The 27,140-nt window shown below is 32.8% G+C and overlaps 1 protein-coding gene across 1 annotated transcript in view; it reads left to right on the top strand.

Moving 5' to 3' along the window:
• Positions 1 to 27,140, top strand: part of LOC129218733 (uncharacterized) — a 126,435-nt gene that overhangs the window by 76,812 nt on the left and 22,483 nt on the right. Inside the window, exons 13-15 of the mRNA XM_054853056.1 lie at positions 291 to 458; positions 6,277 to 6,360; positions 19,901 to 19,984. Coding sequence (XP_054709031.1) covers positions 291 to 458; positions 6,277 to 6,360; positions 19,901 to 19,984 — 336 coding nt within the window. The remainder of the gene's footprint in view (positions 1 to 290; positions 459 to 6,276; positions 6,361 to 19,900; positions 19,985 to 27,140) is intronic.

Here is a 27,140-nt window from a genome sequence, read left to right as displayed (position 1 = left end):
TATTTTTTTAATTGAGATTTAAAAATATTTTTAAAAAAAACCATTGCTATACATTTTACTTCTCTCCAAAACTAGATTTTCCCAGCTGAAAAATGTTTTTCCTCTCCAAAACTTTACTTTCCCTGCTACAAATCTTGACTGAATTTGACTCTAATTATAACCTTACCAAGTATTGGAATAATTATGACTTCTTTGAAAATGGATATGATGATGTTCCATAAAATCTGATTGTTCATTTTCATTGAATTTCTGTTATTTCAGCTTTCAATTAAACATTTTTCTATTTGTAGAGAGATTTAAAAGATCAAGCATTCCTTAATTTGGAAAAGAAACTTGAACAATCCCGTGCAAAGTGTTCTTCATTTAAAAAAGAAATGTCAGCATTAAATACTAAACTCAACAATGTGTATGATCAGCTTCAAGATCTACAAATGCTAAATGATAATTTAGCCCTAAAGGTTTGAAAATTCATGCATTATATCTGTGATGGCATATTTAGTTGATTAATACCGCTGTACAGCAAAAATACACCTTTTAAAGGCATCTGATATAATTCTTGCTAATTTTTATGTAAAATACGACCACTTGAAACCAAATATGACCACAATCCCCCCCCCCCTCATTACATCCCACTTTTTGGAAATGGTGCCCCTCATATTTTTTTCCAATTTCAACAATTTCAGAGCTGTAATTTTTATTTGGAGGGAAAGGGAGTATTATACTAGCCATTAACACTTTTCTGAGAGGCTTCGACAATTACGTAATCCTGCCAATTTTTAGATTTCTATCCTTTTTACTGTGGAAAATTTTTTTTCTGACCCCATGAGATACATAGATTGAGTCCTATACTCTGGTTTTATGTCAAAAAATAAGTGAAAAAACCGCTTAAAAGGTGAGTTTTGATGATTGAAAAAACATTTTAGGGAGAATACTCCCCATGAGTCTCCCAACATGTTCCAAATGTTCATGCTTTTAAACTTTACACCTCTATAACTCCTCAGAAGATGCTTAATTGCTAATATAATGCTCACTTTCCCTACAAATAAAAATAATGGCTAAGAAACTGTCAAACTGAAGAAAATGGAGGAGGGGGGGGGGGACCATTTCCAAATCCCCAACTAATGTTCAAGAATTGTAAAGATTTTTTAAGCCTGTAATTATCTACAGCCATTTCATTCTAAATTAAGATATCCATTAAATAACCTGTTGAAGAAAAAGGTCCCTGATGTATGGAACCAAAACTGAAAATCCTTTTCAAAATCTAAAAAGTGCTTTGATAAAAAAGTCATGCTATAAAAATATGTAATGCTAAAACTCAGTGCTGCTTATTTGATGATACTTCAAGCCATGATGTAGTATGCATTTTGAAATTGGCTTCAAGAAACACGTTTGTGATTTCCCCCAAAAATCAATGAAATATTGAAATTTGATTCTAGGTGATTCTATATGTTTATATCGAAATATTTTTTGGGTCGTCTGTGTTCATTTTGATTTTGCAATCAAAATTTTGATCAAAGCAGATACTCTCGTTTACCTGCTCTTCACACTAGTAATTTCCATATATTTTGACTGGCAATTAGCAGTAACTGCACAATACACTATTGAATGACTAACAATTACAGATTCGACATAATAAGGAGTACAGATGTTATTACAAAGTATATTTATTGCAAAGTGAATAATATATTTTATTTTAGAACATGAATAAATACTGTGTATACACTTGACATAAATTTAATATAAATGAATTAAATGTTACTTAAAAATAAAATGAAAATTTTATTTTTTTACACAAATGTAAATAAATGCTATATATATATATATATATATATATATATATATATATATATATATATATATATATATATATATATATATATGGGTCATTCCATACAAAATTCGCAAAAAAGTGGTGGCTGCATGGTAACAGATTTTTATGAAATTTGGTATACAGGTTCCTTTTATGCCTATATAAAAATATCTAAAATATTTTTGCTTGAAATTTTTTATTTTAATAGTTACATGCGATTGAAAATTGGTCAAATTGAACAGCATTGTCATAAATGCTAAATGTTGCACTTTTGAAGGCTTGTATCTTATTAACTATTTAATGAAAACATAAAAGTTATATGTTGTTGCAATCTATGGAGTAAGGTAATTAATCTGATATCAGTAAAAATTTCAAAGTTATTATAGTTAACTTTTAACCGAGTTTCAAAAACTGAAAATATTTCAATTTTCTCATAATTAAGCATTTTATTTTTTAATCTCAATCTTTGAGGAATGCATTAGCTTTGATGAAATTAATACCCAATAATGTGCTAAGTATCATAAAAGAAATACCTTACTTTTGAAGTTATATTTTAATTCCTTTGTCTTCAAAATTAGTTTTAAACTTGGTGACATTTTGTAAAATGATGATTTTCCCCTTCACATACACACAAAAATTCAAATGAGGGAAAATTCAGACAACTTTAAAATTTTACAAGAATATAGAGCTGTGTTTCTACTATTTGCTTGAAGAATCTCGAAATTGGTTTTTGATTTCCAAACGTAAAATTAAAATTCAGAAAAATAGCTTTTTTTTGTTTTATGGGTTATACAATTTCAACGGATGGGTGCGCTCGACGATTTTTAATTTTTTTTTTTTTTTTTGAAATTCATATTCCTAAAAGCTGCATATGAAAGATGTTTAAAACCACTTTTATTTTTTCTCTCAACTGAACTTTTGATTTTTTTAGAGGTCATCAAAAGTGATTTTCGTAGTCAAAAATGAGACCTTTGCATTTTGGCCGAAATCTATTCGAATTACATTTATGACAGTTAATTTAACGCTTTGATGTTAAAGTGCATAAGTTGATAGTCTTATATGCTGAGTTACGTAGCTGTAAGTTAATAATTAAAATAATGGCAACAGGTTGAAGTTCAAGACCAAATGTAAAAATTTTTCTCATTTCAAAGGGGGATAACTCACGTAGGGGACGGAAACACAAAATGAAATAAAACAAAAACTAATCACTGGAACCATGCTAAAAAGAATATGTAACTATTTCTGTGTGTTTGTGCACCCTTTATAGATTACAGTCCCTCAAAAATCGGAAAAATGACGAAAATGACATTTTAGACCCCTATAAACCAAAAGGGGATAGAATTTTAAATAAAATTTCCTGGCCAATTGAATATTCCGTTCAAGTACTATACATGTTATACATTTTGTTTTTTGTATTTGGTTTGTAAAAAAGATACAGGTCTTTGAAATTAAGCAATTTTGCTAGTCAATTCACACACTAAAACAGAAATAAAAAGTGGGAAAACGTCATGGCACCTTCTTAAATTACGTATATTGTGCCCTATGTAATACATTATACTGAAAAAACATACTGTAATTTTCAAAATAATTATTTTAATTTGATAACTTAGAAATATTTGAACATGAATGAGTACGTGAAATACACCGCCAGCTCAGTCATTTCCAGCCGAGGACTGCAGTTTCATGCTTATTAGCACTCATCAGCCAGGCATAGCAAAGTGACTATGGAACCTGTATGGATTGACCCTTATGTGAAATTACGAGAATTCAAAGAATTAGATAAACTACTAAATGATGCAAAAGCAAGTAAAACTAACATTTATTTCAATTAAAAAAATGTACATTTCAGACTGTACTTCATAAACATGCTTTTGAGAAAATGAAACATGAAAGAAATGGTTAATTTTGCTAATCTTACAAAATAAAAAGAAGTAACTAATGAAATTTTAGCTTAGTTCAAGTTACTCTAGTAACAAAAATATGCTGATACCAATGATTAAAATTTAGTAGCATCTAAAAGACACTTCAATATGTTACGTAAAAAGAAATTGAGTAAATTTAGAGCATTCCCTCATCTTCAAAAACACATCTGAAACAGAGGAAAAAATGAAATTTTTGGAAATTTTCGATTTTTTAAAGTACAATTTCGTCATCAAAAAATTCATAAATAGTTACTAAATTAGAGCAGATAGTTAGTTATAGATAGTTTTTCAATCTGAATTATTTTTACTGTTATTTTTTCATTAAAAGAGCTAGAAGAGTGATTTAAAATCTGAAGTAAATGGCAAAATTTCAATCTTTGTTAATATCTCAGGTTCAAAAAAAGATCGGAATAAATTTTACTTTGCTCTTTCTCAATAGCAAATTGTTCATAGAATGCAGAAATATTTATTTTTTAAGTGTACGTTTATAACTTATGGAGTTATTGAGTCACAAACTGGTAGCAATGGACTCTGAAAATTTAGGCTTAGCGTCAGCATCAACTTCTAATTTCAATAACAAAGCAACAAACAGTTTTTAAACTTCCATACTTTGCATTCCCTTATAGATATGTATGGTTTACCTAAATAAAAATTTTCATTGAAATCTGTGACATGTCAGCCAAGCTGATTTGCTCATTTCACATGGAATGACCCATATATATATATATATATATATATATATATATAATGTTGGTTATAAATTTATTATTAAAAAAGATGTAACTTAAATATATATCAAACAAAATGACCTACATCCACTTGATATAAATTTAATGCACTAACATTTACATACCTACCTAGATACAGATATACTTGCTGACTTAAACAGTCCTCGCTAAAACAAACTCAGTTTTGTAGTTCATATTTTTTGACATTGATAAAACATTGAATAGTAAAAAAGCTTCAGTAGATTTTCTTTTCTTTTTTTTTTCTTTCTTTCTTTTATATATATATATCAGTATATATATATTTATGCATCTCGAGCAATGCGTTGATCCTGAGTTCTATGTCGCATTTTTGCTGGCTGTCTTAGACAAGGGGCAGTATAATTTGCTGTTTCTGCTGGAAGAAGAACATCAGCTGTCTGCATGGAATGTTGAGAAGAGCATGGATTACCTGAATGCTCTTGATCCAATTCCTCTGACAACAAATAGTCAACGAGGCATGTGTTTTGATTCATTACAGCATCATCAAAAACTCTTTTATGTTCTGGTGTTCTCACTTGGCAACTGGAAGATTCTTTAGGCATTTTTAAAAATTATGACAAATCGCTTAATGTTCCGCACTTTGCCATAAAGCAATAAATCTCTATGAAAATTTAGGCAAAAGAAATGCTGCGTGTATTAACAATGGCTCTAATCAAACAACTAAACGTGCATGCAGCTTAGTATTAAAAATTGTGAAAAATACCGTCTGCGACAAAACAAAAGAAATGGAACAAAATTGTACTGTTGCTGAAATTTTATTTATCATCTGCCAAGTATTCCTTGTGTTTCATCATTTGTTATCTTTTATAACTGTTTATTAGCTAGAACTGATTTTGTTTTATTGTTATTAGAACACAAATATGAAGAATCAAGGAACATTTTCTTAAAATGTCTGAGGCCTGTGAAATTACAAAATGTTTTCTTCGACTGTATTTGAATTAAAGTATGGTTATTTTCCCTAAATAATAGTTTTAAGTCTCTCTTGCGCTGAAGGATGCTCGAACTTAAAATTTTTGAGAAGTGGTAATTCCCAATTTTGCCGAATGATAAAATATGACTTGGCACGCATACTTACATCTAATGCGAAGCGACTAGGAATCATTTTAAAAAAATGCTGGGGTCACTCATAGAGGTTTCACATATACACACACATAAATAATACAAGTAATTCTAAACATTTCCACAAAGTAAGAGGTGTAAAAAAGAACTACATATGTTCTGTAGTGCTAAGCTGCTAGAAACAAAAACAATACAAAAATATTCAGAAAAGGCATAAATTATCAAGAAATTGAAATGTGAAAAAATATCAAAAATATACAACTTAGCAAGAAATTGCTGAATGAAAAAGATATCAAAGTGTGAAAAGGGAGAAAACCAAATACCAAATGATACCAAAGAAATAACGGGAAGCAAAGCCTCAGGGGGGAAATTAGTCCCTACTTCACAAGGCTCTTTCTGTGATACATGTGGGAAGGTACCAAAAACATGCAACCCTCCCCCCAGAGCCTTAAAACACAAACAGAAAAAGAACAAACATACTAAACTGATAAAAATGAAGCAACTCAGCCAAGAAAAAATGAAGCAGTTCAGTTGAGACAGGAACCCAATTGAAAAAGCTGGCTAGTAAATAAATAAGTAAAAGACACGGTTACAGAAGACGCAAAATGTCAGGAAAGAAAACAGTTGTAAAATCAAGGGAAAGAGCAATTATTGAAAAAAAAGTTTTAGAATATTGATAAAAAGTGTGTCTATGTATTTATGTATCCTTCATTTCCAGGTGGATATCAAAGAAGAAAAAATTGAAGAACTTTTGAAAGAACAGAAAGTGTTACAGGAACAGAAACGTGCCTTGATGACTCAGGTACAATCTACACAAATATCTGCTATTTATTGCTTGAGCATTTCATGTGTAGCTTTTGCAAAATAGTGTCACATGATTGACTTGCATATAAGTTGACCCCCCCCCCCCCCCCCCCCGCTTTTAGGAGAAAAATCGGGGGAAAATCGAAAACCTGCGTATAAGTCGAGTCCCTACTTTTAAAAAAACGGGAGCATTTTCCCGCTATTTTTGAATTTAAACGTTTAAAAAGGAGTTAAATGAAATGTAATGAACATTTTTATGCTAAAAAACATCCTGTTTTTATTCTTTTGCACCAAAAGGGTTCATTTTTGCGATCGTAATTTTTGTAAAGGGTTCAATTTTGCTGTTACGATTTTTTTTACTGGTTGATTTTATTTTGATTTTATATCAATTGAAATTTATGCTCTAGCCGTATTATATTATTTTTTTAAAATGAGCAATAATTTGCGACTATCGGAAAAATTTGTGAATAGGGCAATCCCCGCACTTTTCTCGTAGTCGGCCATTTACTGTAATTATTTATTCTTTATTTCACTGTCAGACCATGTAAAGTGATAGCATAAAGTTTAAGTATTTACTTTTTTAGCATCTGCTTAAAAGAAATGGACTAAAATCGGGAAAAGGTTAATGTTTTCCAGCGTTTTTACAAAGAAAAAAAATCAGGGAATTTTTTGGAAATTCTGCCCCGTGTGTAAGTTGACCCCCTAAATTTAAACATAATTTTTTGTAAAAATTTTTTTGATCTATCCAAGAGTATATACAACAATTATATGCAAAAATCATTCTTAAATATGATTAGCTCTATAAAATTCTGTGTAAACACCTTGAACAGAAAAGTTGGTTTTGCACCAATCTTTCACATTGCTCTCTAGCAGGGCTTCGCAACCGGTGTGCCGCAACAAGGAACCCGGTGTGCCGCAGTATTTTCGTAGTGATAAAAAGAAAGAGCCTTGATGTATTTTATTTTAAAGATATGACCGAATAGCGTTTGTATCGTTCCATAACTTCTCAACTCACCCTATCGATCATGTGCAATAAGACATACCCAAGAAGGGGAGAGGCGAGGATTTGCTGCCCCACCTCTTTTAAACTTCTCGTGACCCTATTACTTTCAAATTTTGAAAACGGATTCTAATTTTCACAAAATCAACTAATTATACAAAATTTTTTACAAATTTTTCACAAACGGGAGTATATTGCCCCCTCTCCCAGGCAGGGATCGTGCCTTCCCGCCCAGAATTTGTTTTCTTAACTTTTGTTTTCCTCTTTTCCAGTTCTGATACTAATTTCATTTTATCGTAGTTTCTCAAAGCTCGGTTCTGAGACTTCGCAAACTAGCTAAGCTTTGGCTGAAGTCGTGAAAATTGTGAATTTCATAAAATCGAGGCCACTCAATTCTCGCCTTTTCTCCGTATACTTTGTGAAAAACTGGGGGCAGATCACCACAATGAATTGAATCGGAAAATGCAAGAACATACTTGCAGTCAGATCACTTTTTAATTGGTCTTGATTAGTCGCAAAACTTTCAGTCAAGTCACTTTTCACAGCATTGATTGTGTCAAGAAGTTGTTTTAATTGATCATCCATAGCGCGAGTAATCACCATAAAAACAAAGTCTATAAATTCAAACAGTCTTTATGAAAAAATGTCCAAAGTCACACTTACTCCAAGAAAGTCCAGAAGAAGCCCCACGTTGGGCGCCAATTGTAACGGATCCGGTGCGACTTCCAACTTTCTTGAAAGGACGACACAGTTCTTGATTAAGAATACAGGAAATTTATTTACCCTATGTACAGGGAAGACTGTCAACAACTGCTAAATTAATCATCAGTAATTAAGCAAATATCACACAACACCGTAAACTCAACGGTTACACACGTATTTACTTCCAAATACGAAAAACAACACAGCGAAATGCCTCGCAATAAACAGAGCTAATACACTCTCAGTACAAATTCTCAATCAAAACTAAACTTTTTATCATGCGTAACGGCTTTTTATAACATTGAAAAGTTTCCTCTCAACTATTCCAGAAAATGCTACACCGTTCTACCCTTTCTTATTTCATTCACAAATTTTATCAATGAAAAAAAATAGAGGGTTCGTATACTTCAGCCAAATGTACGGGGGCTGTATATTCATTACAAGAAACTATTTACAGGTTATGTTGCTACAATAATTACTATTTACAGAATTTAACAATATATATATCCCACGTTACCATTTGTCGGAGTTTTACAAACGTAAATGGCATATATATTAAAGTGATACCATACCCGACTTATATAAAGTTCTTTACGGTCATCTGGGATACAGTAAGAAGCTAGGCATATTAGTATTTTAAATGTTAATACAAACGGATGGTATTTAAACCAGAATTTGGCTCTGTGACTCACAATACAAAAAAAAAAAAAGAACTCAAATTTTGTGGATTACTAAAAATTTGAAATTTCTCCTCTTTTAGAATAAAAATGTCTGGAAAAAGTGTTTCATGGAACAAAATACATTTCTAAGTTATGATACACACAAAAATTTCATTTATTCTACAGTTGTTGATTATGTTAACCAATATTTTAAGTGTGACTCACGTTACACTAATTCGTGACTCACGTCACTTTTCTTACTTTAGTCTTTGATTTTCAGGTATTACTGATTTTAAAACATCTTTTTTGTAAATTTTGTTGCAATTTCACTTGATTTCAAAGTAGGTCAATGCTTAATTGCCTATTTTAATGAGTCAAAAAATTTAAAAAATTCAGTTTGAATTAAAAATTGATAAATGTTAAAGTATAGGTTAAAGCTAATAAAAATAACTTTTGAAAGAAAAAAAATCAGTTATTCTGTAGCGGTGGTAAAGTGTAAAATATCATCTTGAATTAGTAAAAGGTTGAGTTCTAATGGATGAATCAGCTTAGAGGATATAATTTTTTTCCTTGTTTTTATGCCACTTCCGGTATTGTTCTGTTGGTTGCAGTGTAGTGATTTCAATTCTACGTTGATCTTAATACAATTGGTATCATTTACAGGTTACAATACACTATTACATTTCAGATGATGCCAGTCATCCCATTTCATATTGCATAATCGTTGTAATAAGTGTTTGTTGTTAGAAATGGTCTCTTCAAAGAATTTACTTTCTCAACTACGACTGATGAAGAATGGATTTTAATCTGCTCAAATAGGGAATAAATGAGGTGTCGAGCTTGCTTTTTCAAGTTTTTCCATCCTACATCTCTTTTTCCTCAAACTAATCTGCTTAAACCATTCTTTTCATAAAACTCTTAAGCCTAAATTTAATTAAGATAAGGAATTTTCTTTGGGTGAGTTTTTCTGAGTACTGAAAGCTTCTTCGCAAATCCACATTACATTTACTACTAAATAACTTTCTCATCAGTACAGCTTTTGCTTTACTTTGGCTTGTGCTTTTCTTTGTGTACTAATACATTTGTGTACTTGTTGAGGCGATTTTTAAGAAGTCTGAATTTAACCACTTTTTTTCCTCTTGAAATATTTATTTATTTATTTTTCAACCAATCTTAAATTGCTCAGTGCAACTTCTTTAGTTTTTCAATTTTCCTTTTCATATACTTTTTCCTCCAGATACAATGTTTCTGTTAATATAATTACGATCTTTTCGGCACCTGTTCTGACATTCTACTGTTACTGATGCCTTAGTTTAAAAACTTCTTTTTTATTGGTAAAAAAGTCCTTAAGAACTACAGAAGACAAAAATGTTCATGTGGAACATCTTGGAAATCTGAGAACCAAAAGTTGACTCTTGCAATAATTAAAACATTATAAAACAATGGATTAAACTAATTCTGCTAATTAAATTAATGTTAATAGTATTATTAATCATATATAGGTGTCTGTGTAAATGCTAATCTCCCATTAGCTCTTAAAATAGCATTAAGATACATTATATACCATTAAAAAGTCAATGTTGTCCTGTATTGGCTGTGACACACTACATGTGACTCACGTTACAAGATAAATATGCTTATTTTCAGATTAGAATAATAAAAAAAGATCAAATTGGCATATAATTTCTTTTTTGTTACATAAATGAGTAGAAGAAACAGTAAGAATGTTTTAATTTACAAGCTATAAAATTTATAAATATTAAAAAATTGAGTTTTTCGTGACTGACATTACATAGAATTCAATGATATAACAATCTGTTTCTTTCAAATATTTTAAGGAGAAATTTTAAAACATACTGCAATAATTATCTTCTTATGGAACGTATCTTTCGGAAAAAACTGTAATTAGTCAGCAGAAACAGGCTAAAATAATAAAAATATGTTTATTTAAAATTGCCTCTAGCAGAGAGAAAGTTCACCCGAATGTGAGCTCATAAAACAAGCTCTCATACGAAAAGAAAATGGTTTACTTGGAGTTACCAGATATTAACTTGTGAACTTCAATTAATACAGAGAATATGCAAAATAAAGTTGGAACATTTTTCCTCTTTTTTTTTTTTTTTTTTTTTTGTTTTATTTTATTTTATTTTTTTTAACACCTAGTTTCCATGTTTTGTGGAATTGCTCATATGTATTATCATTTTAAAGTTTTGAATCAAGATCAGAAAATGAAAAACTCTGTCTCAAATTAATTTGCCAAAGAATTGTTACGTTTGTAAGGCAAAACAAAGTACTTTTTTAACCGAAAAACTTATTGCTTACTTCTGAAGAGCTGTGCGTTTTATAGAGAATTGCGTCTTACAGGTCGGCATTTAAAGATATTCTACTGCATTAAAAAAAAATAAAAATTTGAGTAATATGTAGGTCTTGAGTTCCAAATTCATGATTAACTTCAGTTTCTTTCTGACTAACCATGAGTCATAACTTTTGAACATTTTTCATGGAAAATAAAGATTCTCGATAACAAGTCTCAATAGTGTCAAGGATAAGACACTCGGTGATTCTGAGGCCCCCTATTTCGCTAAGGCCCCAGGCTCGCCCCTCATGTGCCCGTGCTGTGATTTGCCATTTAACAACTTACCATTTTTAAAATGAACAAATAGGAAATTTGTTCTGAAAAATTACAGTACACAAAGAAAGAATAATGTAACTTGCATCGAAATATTATTTTTTATTTTTGGCAAAAAGTTCGTACTTTCAACAAAAAAATGGGCGGGGGGATAAAAATTTTCATTTTAAAAATGGAGCAAAGTGAAAAATACAATTATTATTCTAATTAAATATTTTCTAATCAAAACCTTTTTTAATGCTCACTTTCTGCATGGAACCTCCAGTTTTTTTGTCCATAGTTTGCAGTGGCATTGCCAGGATTCTGTTTTAGAGGGGGCCCAGGTTCTTACCCCAAAGAGACTATCACATTAACTATTTGTCATTAAATTGCTTATTTAATAGATTTCATTATAAGGTCATGTTAATTACTGCTAACTGCTAACTATTATTTGTTAAAAAACCAATAGGATGGTATTTGCAATTCTGAATATTTTTAAAAGAAGTAAATAATCTCGGGATGTATACATGAGTTACATGATTAAAATATTTTCTTAATGAGAAAAGTAATAACTGATCTGTTTTACCTACAATAGCGTTAATAATTCACTTAAATTTACGCAAAAAAAGTTTTTGAGCCGTTAAAATTAAAATACCTTTTATTTTGTAACACTTTTTTTAGTTATTTATTAATCAGAGACTTTTATGTCAATGTGTGTTGACATCAGACAGAGCTAGAACATTTAGACGCTGTTGACCAGTATGGCTAAATTGATCCTCACTCCTAAATGTTGAAATTGTCCTTTCCACTGCTGCCATAGATGGTGTTGGAACACAAGTAGGGTCAAGTTTAATTTAATGGAAGGAGGACCCAAGCATTATTTTGTGAAAGCTTTTATTGCACACATCACAAGAACGACGGCACACACAAGAACATGAGGACAACAGAAAGTACAAGAATGGATGACTAAAAGTTGAAGTGGAAGTACATTCTTCCCGCGCTCTAATAGCGCCCTCTATTCCGTAATGAGGGAGATGCAACATCCTCCGCCCACAAAAGTTAAAGTTTAACCTAAACTTATAAATTTAAATAACTAGACAATTAAACATTTGTTTTGAAAATTAACTCACAAAAATATAACACTGAATTAAATTACAGTACACAATTAAAACATTCAAATGTAGAGGTTGACATTAAAATATTTAAAATATCAGCTCAATGTGTCGTAGGTTTAACGATCCTGCACTTTTTGGTGGTTATTGGTTCTCTCATAATCTCAGAAATTTTACCTGAAGTTTCCAAGCGGTACAAACGTTGAAATGGTCGTACCAGTTCACCACTCTGAGTTTTCAATCTTGCAACGCGAGAGACACCGTCACGCCCTTTGTAAATTTCAATAATTTTGGCTAAAGGCCAATCTACACGTTTTTTATTATCCAAACTGATTAAGACAATATCTCCCACAGCTAGTGGAGTTTGTACTCCTTTGCTGGTCTGCCTTAAAATGGAGAGATATTCTTATTGGAACCTAATTTTAAGTTTTTGCTTAACGGCGTGGAGGTGCCTCGCACGTTTGCGAAGGTTTTTCAAGTCATTCTGCTCTAAGTCTTCGACGAAGAATTCAATCTGATCCTGCAAAAATAAAGATGGTGTTATAGCTACTAAATCAGAGGGGTCCTCCGAGAGATAAGTGAGGGGTCTGCTGTTTAGCAGGGCTTCACACTCACACATGACGGTGTGAAGTTCATCATATTGGAGACAAGCTTTTCCCACATTGCGTCTCAGCAATTCCTTCAACATTCGGACTACCCTCTCCCACCAACCACCCCACCAAGTGGCGGTCGGAGGGTTGAAGTGCCAAGAGATCTTCAAGTCCGACTGAGAAATAATGACACTCCAATCGATGTTCTGGAGCTCATTGTTTAGTCCAACGAAATTTTTACCATTGTCAGAGTAAATTGTTGTTACTCGATCTCGACGTGCGATAAATCTTCTTAATGCAAGAAGAAAACTTTGGGTTGATATGTCCGAGACAAGTTCGAAATGAACGGCACGGTAAACTGCACATGTGAAAATTGCTATCCAGACTTTATCACGATTTCGTAGGAGCAGAGGACCAGCCATGTCGACACCGGTTGTCTCAAACACAGCTGACATTCTCACACGATCTTCAGGAAGAGGTGCAAACACAGAAGTGGCATGTTTTGACTTAAATCTTTGACAAATCACGCATTTGGACACTACAGATCGGACAGTTCTCCTGGATCTCAGTATCCAATACTTCTCTCGTAAGATGGAAACGAGTGTCTGTACACCCGCATGATTATACGTTCGATGCGTATCTTCTATGAGTTTGCAAACAAGCTCGTGCTTGTCCGGCAACAGTATTGGTTTTCTAAAATAATCTTCGTTATCTGTAGAGTAAAGTTTGGTCTCCACTCTGAGGAGGCCATCAAAATCAAAGTTAACCACAAAGTTAGCAGGAATAAGTCGACGGTTTTTGACAAAGGTTTCTTTTTGTATCAAACGGAAAATTTCGAGCTCCGATTTGCAGAGCTCTTCTCTGCTTAGATGTCCATGAAGAAGAGTGTTTCTTTTACCATGTACTGCTGATTTTATATTATAGATGAATCTTTTCACATAGGCCAAAATTCGTATGATGGTAGAAAATCTTGAAATTCGCTTACTCCACTCCAGGAAGTTAGATTCCAAATCGTTTAGAGTGATATTCGTCGTAACTGTTGGTATTTTTTCTCTAGAAGCGAGTTCCAAACCATCTGATAAATCAAAGTCTTGGGTGTCTGGCCAGCATGCGCGATTTTTCAACCAAATGGAACCCTCTCACCAGCAAAGACTGAAGAGGGTTTGTGCATTACATCCCCTGGACGCGATGTCTGCAATGTTCATCTGTGATGGAACGAAATTCCACTCTTCTTTCAACGAACTTAAATGGATCTCTTTAACTCTATTACGCACAAATGTTTTCCAAGTTCCTGAGTTTTTTTATCCAACAGAGCACAACTTTCGAGTCAGTCCAGTAGAAAGTTTGGATATTCTCAATGTTCAGTGATGTTTTGACGTTCTGAACTAAACGAGTGCCGATTACTGCAGCCAAGAGTTCGAGTTTTGGGATGGACATTTCAGTTTTCATTTTGGTGATGGGATCCTTTTTTAGAGGGGCAACACGTGACTTTGCCTGAACTAATTTAATCTGAACTTCATTACCGCATTCGATTCTCAAAAACACGCACGCTGCAAAGGCTTTTCCACTTGCATCACTGAACATATGCATTGTGGTAGTTGACTCATCAACTAAACCCGCAAAGTAACGCGGAATTTGAATTAATTCCAAAAAATTTAAACTAGCAAGCCAATTTTTGAATTCCTCGATAATTTCAGGCGGCAGTTTTTGATCCCATGTTAGCTTATAATTTTTCCACGCTTTTTGCATTAGAAGTTTTGGAATGAGTGTCACGGGTGCTGTTAAACCGATCGGGTCAAATATCTTTTGCGAAATTGACAAAAGTTGCCGTTTTGAACACGAATCGTTGATTTCATTCGAAACATTGCCCAGATCGCAAGATATCAAATCCTCACTTGGATCCCATAAAAGACCAAGTACCGAGCATTTTGTTTTTTCCCCGTTTTGATACTTTGAGGAGAATACCCAACCCGTGAGCTCAAACCCCGCTTTTGACATAATCTGACAAGCTGTTGTTCGAAACTGTTGAAGTTCTATCTCATTTTGAGCACTAGCAACAACATTATCGACATAGAAAGAATCTTTCAATTTTACTGCAACTTCATTACTACTTTCTTTATCTAAATGATGATAAATCGTAGACATGAGCAAAAATAAACTCGAAGAAAGGCCAAAGACTACTCTACAATGCCTATACGTTTCAATTTCGCGTTTTTCATAATCTTTTCACCACAGAAATTGCAAAAAGTCTCTGTCTGTAGGGGAAATTGAAATCTGCAAAAATGCTTTGCGAATGTCTGAAATGACGCCTAATCTATCTTTGCGAAATTTATTCAAAATGGAAGGGATCATTTTAATATAGTTTGGTCCAGTAGCTAAGCATTGGTTCAGGGAAACTGAATTTTCGTCTTTTGCAGAAGCGTTGAAAACTGGACGTATTTTTGTCGTAAGACTAGATTCCTTAAAGACGGCTCTGTGAGGTAAATACCGGCATCTCTGTTCAGATAAGTTTTCCCCATTAACGCTACTCGGGACCTGCTCTATGATTCCCAACTCTTCCCATTCTTTCAAAATTTTGTCATAAGAATCAAATTTCCCTGAGGAAATAAGTTTAGAAGACATATTTTTGAGGCGTTTTTCTGCTTGAAATTGCAAGTCAAGTAACTCTGGATGCCCTTCAACCCATGGAAGATTTACCTCATACCTATTATCACAAAATTTAACAGTTTTTTCAAAAAAAGAAACGGTTTCATCATCAATATCCTTTTTTGTTTTGTTTTCTACAGGGTCCCGTATACCTAGGACATCCAATGACCAGAGGTCACAAATTTTGCTAGCGTTTAGCAATGAAATTATAGGCATGGCATGATTAGAACAAGTGGCGTCGGATACCGATTTACCCATAACTACCCACCCTAGATAAGTTTGAAGAGCGGTCAAGCCGTTGGGTTGCTGACTTATGGCACCAGTCAAAATTTTTCCCAAATAATCAGCACCTAATAAAACTGATATTTAAGAATCATCGGTTTCCACATCCGATAAAAAGATTCCATTTTTAGTGAAGTATTTGGCATCAAATTTACTTATTTTTGGAATTTTACCACAAATTACATCCTTATCTAACAATATCGCTTCACACGAAAAATTTCCCCGAATTTCCTGTAGTTCACACTTAAATGCGGAATGTTGAATTTTTTCTGTTTCAACACCGCCAAACAAACTATGTTTAAGAAATTCGGAGTGATCAGTTTTTAAGTTCAAAAATTCTGCGAGTTTACGATTTACGTAAGACCTTTGTGATGCAGAATCACACAAAAAACGCACTATTTTTGTTTTCGAAGGGCCCGATACTTTAATTCTAAGTGCAATAAAACATCTGTCGAGCTGGAAGAGCTTTTGCTGGTGACACTATTAGTTTCTGTTTTGCCCGAAGAAGAAAAATAAATTTCATTTTCCTTACCTAAATTTGGGCACAAAATTGGAAAATGTTTTTTCGCACAAACTAAGCACCGGACACTCATTTCGCATCTATCTGCACGACAGTTAATTCTAAGGCATGATAAACACGCTTTCATTTCTATTACTTTCTTTTTTCTTTCGTGCAAGGGCATTTTTTGAGCCGTAAAGCAGTCGCAACTGCGATGAGTTTTTTTCAAACAAAATAAACAGTAAAAATTCGATCCTTTCCTTTCATTTTTTGTTTAGGTTACAAGAGTCGAAGCTTTTGAAACTGGCGCCGACTTATGTAAATCGCGAGTATCATCTGTTTTATTTTTTATACTCAGAATTTTGTTTTTATCTTTTTCTACCGAACAAAATGATTTGGCGATACATAAGTGTTCAGCGCTAACAACTTCAGATCGGAGAAATTGAATTAAAAGGTCGAGGTCATGCGAATTTGTATTACTGTTACGAGAAATTGAATTCCTTTCTCTTTCCCATGCTATTAAAATTTGTTCAGGAATAGAGGCTTCGACTAAAGGATAAAGCATGCATGCGTATTTTTCCTTAGTCACACCTAAGTTTTCTAAACAGCGCAAATGAGTGTCTAACTGATCAACTAAGTTAGTGAAAGACAAATTTTGAGATTGATTTAGAACCAATTTCAACAGTTCGCATACATATAATTCAATAAGCATTTTATCATCCGCGAAACGTGCTTTCAAGTTTTTGATAACAACTTTATAATCACTTTTAGACACTTGATAAGACTGAACAAAATCAAAAGCCTTACCTTTTGTTGTTTGCCTTAAATACGCAAATTTAACGTCATCCTCAATTTTTGGATCCTCGTCAATTTTTTGGAACATTGACCAAAAAGAAAACCATTGTTTGATATTTCCGTCGAATTCAGTCAATTGCAGTTTCGGTAAGTTTATACTCAAACGTTCTGTTGACGGGTGGACGTTTCGTTCTTGCTGTACGGGATTTTCAAAAGTTTTTAAAAAGTCTTGGTAACGAACTTTTGCAGACGTGAAATTATCCCGGTAATTCTCAATTTGCTCAAGTTCATTCTCCAAAATCTTGTCCAGTTCCGCGTTCGAATCCGGATTTGAAGAGAGGTAACTAATGACGAATTCGTCATTTTCAAAAAGACGCTTTGTCTTTTCCTCAAGTTTGGCATATGCCAGTGAAGCAGATTGGACATCGTTTGCTGTGAAGCAGTTATCCAACTCAGTTATCGTTCTTGTTACTGCTGAGCGTAGCACTTTACGTTGAAGCAGGCAGCTTTTTTCCATTTTATTTTTTTTCTTTTTACGTTGGGCGCCAGAAATGTTGGAACACGAGTAGGGTCAAGTTTAATTTAATGGAAGGAGGACCCAAGTGTTGGTATGTCTCAGGTAGCTACTATAGGTAAACAGTGAATTGACAGTTACAGTTAGCTATAACACTGAATCATTTGAAAATTTAGAGATTAAAGTATTATTTGACCTCTTTTAAGTCTTAAATTATTTTGTGCTGTTGGAAATTGTTCTTAAAATTATATTTTGCTATACAACTTGTGGGATTTACTGATATCAAATTCTAACATATCTTTCCCCATCCACTCTCTTCAACTCAACTCTGCACTTGTTGGTATGGGGGTGATATTTTTGGAAAGGGGTTTTCCTTGGTGGTTTGGCAACAGTAGTAAGGAGAAAAAGACAAGGTGAGATAGAGGCTGGAAGAAGTAGAAAAGAGAAATGAGGCAGCCATGTGGAGAGTGAGATAAAAATCCCAAGATTTGAAAAAAGGAAGTGTCCTACCAAGAAAAATATGGTAGAGGCTAGCATATACAAGAGATAAGAAGGTTGAATAAGAACTAGAAAGGCCCCCTTGAAATGGAATTATCCTGATGCAGGCAGATTACAGAGTGGAACGTGGAGCTAGGGTGGCCATTGTGTGGAAAGTCACACAGGAAAGTATTCTGGTGTAACCTACCAAGTTGCCTCCTTACCCAAGCTGAACCTTCCTCATAAGGTATGTCATAATTAATAATATCAAGAAAAAATGACAGAACTGCCATAGATTTGAATCATGATTTATATACCCCCTTTATAAAATTTGTGTAGGGTTGAGACCTCTTTGACTTCTTTTTTATTGAAAATCAATGTAAGATGAAAAAATAAATGTTTGATGGATTCCCTCACCTTGATGAACCTGTTTGTCTTTTTTTTTTAATAATGGAAACACAACGCAAGGTTTTTTTTTGTAAATTTGTAATATATATTGCTTAGAATTAGAACACAAGCATTATTTTGTGAAAGCTTTTATTGCACACATCACAAGAACGACGGCACACACAAGAACACGAGGACAACAGAAAGTACAAGAATGGATGACTAAAAGTTGAAATGGAAGTACATTCTTCCCGCGCTCTAATAGCGCCCTCTATTCCGTAATGGGGGAGATGCAACAGATGGAGAGTGGCTGTTATCAAGAGCAGAATATTTGAAATTGACATAAAAAATCATAATTTTAGGCACCATTTGGTAATGTTGTTGGAAAGATGATATTAGGTGCTCTCCCATATTGTTTTCAATGTTGAATCACTTTTAATCTATCTTTTGTGATATTAGGCGGTCAATAGCTTCTTTTAGACATATTCCAAAATGTAAATTTTTAAAACTCAATTTTAGGCTATCTTTGGAGAAATTAGGTAAGAAGGAGGTGTTTTGATCTCGGAAAAATGTTAGATGTTGAAATTTAAAAGGCACAATTTGATAACTTAAATTTTGCATTATTTTAGGTAAAAAATAAAATTGTTCCTATTGTGGCTAACCAAGGTGGGTAGTAATTCTCAGATTACTATACGAATATTACGAAAATAAAAGTAAATTTATGTTAATTTTGCAAAGGCGTCATTTTTATCGAAATTTTAATTGACAAATTCGAAGAGGGTGAAAAGAAAACATGCTAGTCTCATAGAACCCCTGATAGAGCTCCATGGAACCCAAGGTTCCACAGAACACAATTTAAGAAACGTTGGTATAAACAAACAAATAAATGAATGAAAAAATGTAAGAATATATAAATAAATGACCAAATCAATCAATATAAGAAAAGATGAATGAATGAATAAATAAATGAACTAATGAATGAAGGAATTCATTATTGGAGAAATATGTAAGTTATGCTATGAATGAATGAATAAGTAAAAGAAGTAAATTGTTTCACTTTGGTGCACATGAACTGGAAATTTTGTTGAACATTTTAAAGTAAAAGTACATTTTTAATTAAAGTGCTTTTTTCAAAACTAAATATGTATTTCAACTGAGGAATGCCTTAAAAAAACCCTTTGTTTATGAAATACAATGGACAGTCATGCCATTTTATACATTAATATTTATATTTTCATCTGAAAATTAACTTCATATTTTATTTCAGTTAGATGCTCAGGGGGACAACTTAGAATGTACTAAAAATGAATTGGATTCTGTGAAAACACAGCTTCAGAAATGTTCTCTTCAAGTGAGTATTTGAAAAATTAAAGCATGTTAAATTATTAAATAATGTGTATAGTCTCCAACATTATGTGAAAAGGCTCAAATCTTTGTTATTCTTACTAACAGTACTGAAATAATAAAACTCTCTCATTCTCTAACCATACTGCCAATTTTACCTCTCTCAAAAATTAAATTTTAAACAGCTAGTTAGTGGGCAAAAATGTTAAGTTGTAATAATGCAAGTTATACCCTATTCTACAAAATATTTTGCACTTACATGCTTATTACTGTTGTAAAACACCAATCTTTCATTCGTACATCCATCCTTTTCCCATTATCTTTTTATTTGTATGATCCCTGTACAAATTGTATTTAAATAAAGTTAACAAAATATAAATGTAACGTTTTTACAAATGTCATTTCCTAGTGTTCATTCTTGTAATATTTTTTTTCTTCAAGATAAAAATGTAGGAAGAAAGATGACTTTTTCAAATCCTCGACATTTGAGACCTCAAAATTTTGTACACGGGTCATTCTCCTAAAAACGTAACTTTTGAACGCAAATATTTTTAAATTTCGAAACCTTTTGATTTCTTTCTTTTTCTTTTTTTAATTCTTACATGAAAATGTTGCCTACAAGAAGTAACCATAAACAATGGCCCAGCTAAGTTCCAATTATTTTACTCATAAATAAAAAGAGTAATAAAACGCCTTGTTCACTGAAAAAAAAAAATTAATTTTTAAAAATCGAGGTTAATTTATTATCGAAGAAATAAGATTGTTAATTATGCAGACAATGAGCTATTTTAATGATGAGTTGGAATATAATATTAAGCTCTCTTAATTAATGTACGGCTTAATTAGTAGTTTCAAATGTATGTTAGAAAATACTATTTATTAAATTTGAGTATATACTGGCAATTTATAATTTTAGGAGAATGCCTATAATTGATGTATTTCCCCTCCATCATTTATTTTCACCTCAGAAATAATGACATTGATAAGGTCTGTCATGGAGGTGAGGAATTTTCCATTAATATGTGCTTAATAAATACATTTTTCAGGAAATTTTTTTTTTCTTTGTTCTACAATCTGCACATGTTAAGCATATGAAAACATGTTCACTTATTTTTTTACATTAATTTATGTCCCTGAAATTTGAGTTCACAGAGGTGAGAAGTCAGAATAACCACACTAAGTTTTTAAAGCAATATCTATCTTCTTATTTTTCGACAACAATCTCACAACTTCAACTATGGCTGAAAAAAAAACAAGGGGGCTCCCTTGTATTATGGAAAATACAATTTGATGTCATTATTGCCACATGTTAATGAGGAATGGCATTTTGTATTTAGGTAACGGAAGTGAGAATTTATTGTGTGACAAGACTCCTTATCCTACTAAAACGAACTAAAACACAACATTAAAAATTTAAATATACTTAAGCAATTAGTATTTGAGACACTTGTGAAAGGAATAATAAATAAATAAGTTCACTCCTGTTTGCGAAAATTTCAGCACCATGAAGGACTTACACGAGTGAGCTGAAAATTGCAGGAAATGTAAAGTAGGGCATGAAATGCAAATGATTAGAATTGCAGACCGGTAGCTCATGTGTATGCTGAGCAGCGCCCTCTGAACGGTGGATCAAACCGAATATAAATAGACGGCTGTAGCGAGACGCGTATGATTATCGATGGTTATATGCTAGAGTAAATGTTAACTGAATCTTTACTATGCCTCTTCAATGAAAAAAAGCAAAATTTGAGCAAATTTCTGAGTTTGAATGGGGCAGAATGGTCGGCCTTTGTAAAGCTGGATTGTCTTATTGTGCAGTAGCTGCTCGTGTGGAGCGTAACAGCAGCACAATCATGCGTATTTGGAAGCAGTGGACGGACGAGGATGGGGCAGCTTGGAAATCCAGGTGTGGACCCGAAAATGTGACCTCAGCTCGCGATGACAGACGCCTGGTGCGTATGGCTCTGATAGACCGCACAGCTTCTTCTAGACAATTGGCAGCACGGTGGTCAACAGCTGCAAGCACTTCATCAATTGGGAGACGTCTGCTGCAGCATGGGCTGTGCGCAAAGATTCCTTTATACAGGATTCCTCTCACACAAAACCATCGCCACCTGCGGCTACAATGGGCCAATGTGCATAGGAGCTGGAGTGCTGATTGGCAGCAGGTCATCTTTTCTGATGAATCCCGCTTCAATTTATGGCACCATGATGGCCGAATTCGTGTCAGGCGCTATGCCGGTGAATTGGCACATTCCGGAGTTCATTATTGAACGCCACAGTTGACAAACACCCGAAGTTATGGTCTGGGCTGCCATAGCATATCATGGACGATCACAATTGCTACAAATTGTGGGCAATTTGAACAGTACCCAATACATAAATGAAGTTTTACAGCCTCAAGCTATTCCTTTCCTGCAAGGATTGCCAAGGGCTGTATTCCAGCAGGATAATACCCGTTCACATGTCGCCAGGACTGTCAAATCCAACCTTGATTCCCAGCCGGTACAGCTTCTTCTTTGGCCTGTATATTCCCCTGATATATCACAGATTGAACATGTGTGGGATTTCGTTGGGTGGCGTCTCGCTCGTGATCCTCGTCCTGTTGCTTTGACAGACGAACTTTAGTTGTGCATACAAGCAATATGGAATACTTTTCCGCAGGCAGATATTCAAACTTTGTTTCACTCAATGCCGTGTCGTGTAGCAACTCTTATTTTGGCGCGTGATGGCCACACAAAATACTAATTTCTATCTCTTTTGTTTGTTTGGTTTGAAAATGTAATCATTTATTTGTACCATTACCACTCAACTGTGTATTAAATTTCATTCAACTATGATGCTTCCTTCATGGTGTTGCAATTTTCACAAACAGGGGTTTATATACTTTTAATTAAACAAGGTATTAAGCCACATAAACAGTCACACAAGGTGTGTGACATGCCACGGAGGTGAGAATTCACATGTTGTGAACCAAAAATATACTAAAATAAAAATTATTTAAAAAAATTGTTGGCACGTCTAAATAGATATATTTTTGATGAAATTAAAAATCATTGCTAAATGAATTGTTCCTTAAAGTTTTTACTATAAAAGGCGTGTGACAGAAAAGTTATACTTTTTGAAGAATGACCCACTCCCAAATTTACTTTTCAACTTAAAATATGAACAAAAACCCGAACATAAAACTTTTTTTATAAAGTAGCTAAGTATTCTTCAACTTTGATTTATGTTTTTTATGGTTTGGTAAGTAACAATTCATGTATAAGCACACTAAAACAAAAGTGCTGGCATCAATTTTACATTTAATTTTTAATGTAAATTCACAACTCATAGTAACAGTTAAGAGTAAAAAAATCAAAACATTGCAAATGTTAATCATAGGGTGGCAATCCCTAATATGCAAAGTAATAAATGTAAAGCTGAATAAGATCACTCTCTTCTGAGTACCTGGACTCTCAGGTGTGAAAGGTAATGAAATATCTGATAGCCTTGCTAGGAAAGGATCTGATACTCCTTTTGTTGGCCCTGAACCAGCAATAGAGATTTCAAAGAAACCAATTAGGACTGCTGCCTTTGATAGTTTTATGAAATTTTTTTTTAACTAGCATAATTTTGATGGGCAATGTCAGGCAAAGGAACTTAATTGGAGTTGTCGTAGTAATAAGGCAAAACTGCTCAAAAGTCTGAATAAATCTCGGAGTAATTGTAATAATGTAATCTTAATCAAATGTTAATCAAACTTAGTGACATTTTTGTGTAATCATAAGTAGTTGTGTCAGTATTTAAAATCCATATAATTATTATTAGAATCACTAAATTTGGATGTAATTGAAATCATAATGAACAAATTTGTAATCAAAATCTAATCCTACAGTGGTGGACAAAATTATAGACTCAATTTTTTTTTCTTTTGTTTCAATTACAACATGACTCAATTTAAATTACTTTCATTGAAGTAAGGATGAATAGTTGAAGAAATAGTTCTAAAATTAGTACATCTTATCAATTAAATTAAAAATTTCATAAAATTAGAAAATTTGCAAATTTAATATTTTATCATTATGTGAAACCTGGACAAAAGTATAAACTCAGAGGTAAAAAATCCAGGATTACGAGAGAGTTTCGTTCCAAAATGTTAATTTAACGCCATAGAATGAATAAATGTTGCCATCAGTGATTGCTAAAAGTTTTGTTTTTGGAAATTAATGAGAAACATATAAATGCACCGCTGGACAAAATTATAAACTCACTTATTTTTTCATTTTCTCAGTTAAAAAACTTTTTGTTCCAGTAAAGATAAATAACTGACGAAATAGTCCTAAATTCAGTATAACTCATAAACTTTATGAATTAAATAATTTAATTAAAAAATCTCAACTTTAATATCTTTATAATACATGAAACCTGGACAAACGTATCAACTCACAGAAGTAAGAAACTCTGAAGTTTGGTAGAATTTTATTCAAATACTTAATCATTTAATGTCCAAAAATGAACCAATGCTGAATTACAAAATTACAAACTTACAATACTGCATAAAAACAATTATAAGCTAACAAAATTTTAATTTTTTGAGTTTAATTAAGTTACATTTGCAATTACTTCAGTAAAACAAAAGCATAGATTTAGGAAAATGTAATTTTGCTATTAACATGGATAAATTGAAAAAAAAAATCAATATTTGAAATGTTTTAAAAATTAACACTGCATTAAATCTAGCCATTAGTGTAAACTACAAACTTTTAAAAACGAGTTGGGCTCCCAGTTTTCGGAATTGCCTCGAATATGCGAATGGGCATGTAGATTTCACAAGCGTTTCCAACAGCTGCAGTGGCATATGGTTCCATGCTAAAAATATTGCCCTTTTTAATTCCTCTATGGTTTGGTACTGGTGACGATCATGATAAACTTTGCGAACCGTGGTCCCCCAAAGATTTTCAATCGGATTAAGATCCGGACTACGAGCTGGCCATTTGGTAACTTTGATACCCCAGCGCTTGAACCAGCGCTTCTTTTGTACTTTTCACTGTGTGTACACACGCGTTATCTTGCTGAAATAACCAGTTACCTCCAGGAATCAGATGAGCAAAAAGGTAAGAGATGATCTTCCAGTATTAATTGGTAATCTTCAGCGTTCTATCTTCCATTAAGAAATGCCAATCCTGCTTTACCATGCTGAGAGAGTTATTTATCTTTACTGGAACAAAAAAATTTTTAACTGAATTAAATTATGATTGAAAAAATGAAAAAAAAAAGAGTTTATAATTTTGTCCAGCGATGCATTTATATGTTTCTCATAAATTTCCAAAACCAAAACTTTTAGCAATCACTGATGGCAACATTTATTCATTCTATGGCGTTAAATTAACATTTTCGAACGAAACTTTCTCGTAATCCTGGATTTTTTACCTTTGAGTTTATATTTATGTCCAGGTTTCACGTAATGATAAAATATTAAATTTGCAAATTTTCTAATTTTATGAATTTTTTAATTTAATTGATAAGATGTACTAATTTTAGAACTATTTCTTCAACTATTCATCTTTACTTGAATGAAAATAATTTAAACTGAGTCATGTTGTAATTGAAACAAAATTAAAAAAAAATTGAGTCTATAATTTTGTCCACCATTGTATTATCATGATTGCAAAAAAGATGAAGTATTCAAATTCTGAGTAAAATTCACTGATGATGCTTGAACAATGGCGCAGAGATCGCTTGCTTGTTAGATATAATCTCAGTCTTCCGCTTCACCTTGAAGCATTATTTTACATAACCTGCTCAAATCATCGGATTGCTGCAAAAGCATAAACCCCCCTACTAACTTTTGGAGACAAAAGAAGTATCCGAATCTTGAAAGAGTTTTAGAACCAGCGGGAACTCTCCCCTTAGAGGTAGAAGGACTGTTGTGGTGTTGCTCTTGACTTCTGTTACAACAAAAAAAGGTTGAAAGGTCATGGATTGCAATCTACATAGTATGTACTGGCCTAAACCAAAATTACAAAACTTCTTATTAGATGAAAAGTGAATTCTTTAATATCTTCTCACTGCAAGAAAATATTCAAGAAATGAATGTCTAAATTTAAAGATAATTTGTTTACACAATTGTGTGCAGTTTCCAAGGAATACTTAAATTGTATAATGTATAATTACCTTTTCATAGTTTATGTGATGCAGTGAGAAGCAAAGGGATATAAGTGGACATTCTCAAATTTTAAGTAAAACGCATTAAAAGATAACATCTTAGGTAGGCTTTCATTGAAATTTTTTTCTAAATCATGCTGTATAGCAGTAAGTACAAAGGCTGCTAGTACCATCGCTTGGCCCAAAACAGAGGAGAGGTTCACCTACCATGTGTACTGTTTATCTCCAAATTTATAATTTTGCCACTTACATCCCTTTGCTTCTCACTGCCTCATATGTTTTTAAGTAAGTCACCAATTTTTAGTATTGTAAATTACATTAAGTATGCTAGTACAGAAAAATAGGTTTAAATTTTGCAATTTTAAATGGTTACTTTTTATGATTACTTTAACTTTTATTCTCATCGTTTCTTCCCACATTTGGACACGTCTACAATTTTTATATTTATTAACCTTCTATAGAAATTTTTAAGTAAATAACTGTGTTCCTCTCTCCTAATTGGGGGCGTCTAGGGGTGGAGTGTAATTAAACATTCAATGCAAAAGGACGTGCTTAGGATTATTTAATGAGAAATAAATTTTGCATACAATTTTGAACTTTGTTCTCTGTACAAGAACACATTGTCGCCTCAGAGCAACACTCAGACATCTAATCTCAGGAGTAACACTAAGATATCCTAATGTTGCTCTGAGGCAACAACATAAAGCACTCCTGCACAAATAGACTTGAGTTTTATCCCTTAAAATGCTTTGAACAAAACTGAAACACACCTCTGCAAAAAAATTCAACAAAAAACGTTGCTTCATTATTTTTGTATGTTTTATAACTTCTGAAAATATGTAATAAATTTAGTTTAAAATATCTTGAAGAAGTAGACTTTATTTGACTGTGGATGTTTTCACAGGATTTCTTCTTCAACATTAATATTTAAAAAAATTTTTGGAAAAAAATAGAACCGACTTCAAAATTGCTCTAAAAAGGGAAAAATAATTTTATTCTTTAAACACCATCGAAAA

Source organism: Uloborus diversus, chromosome 3 (genome assembly GCF_026930045.1).
Source record: "Uloborus diversus isolate 005 chromosome 3, Udiv.v.3.1, whole genome shotgun sequence".
Classification (NCBI taxonomy): Eukaryota; Metazoa; Arthropoda; class Arachnida; order Araneae; family Uloboridae; genus Uloborus; species Uloborus diversus.
Note: the sequence above shows the minus strand (reverse complement) of the source record. Positions and strands in the feature narration are given on the sequence as shown.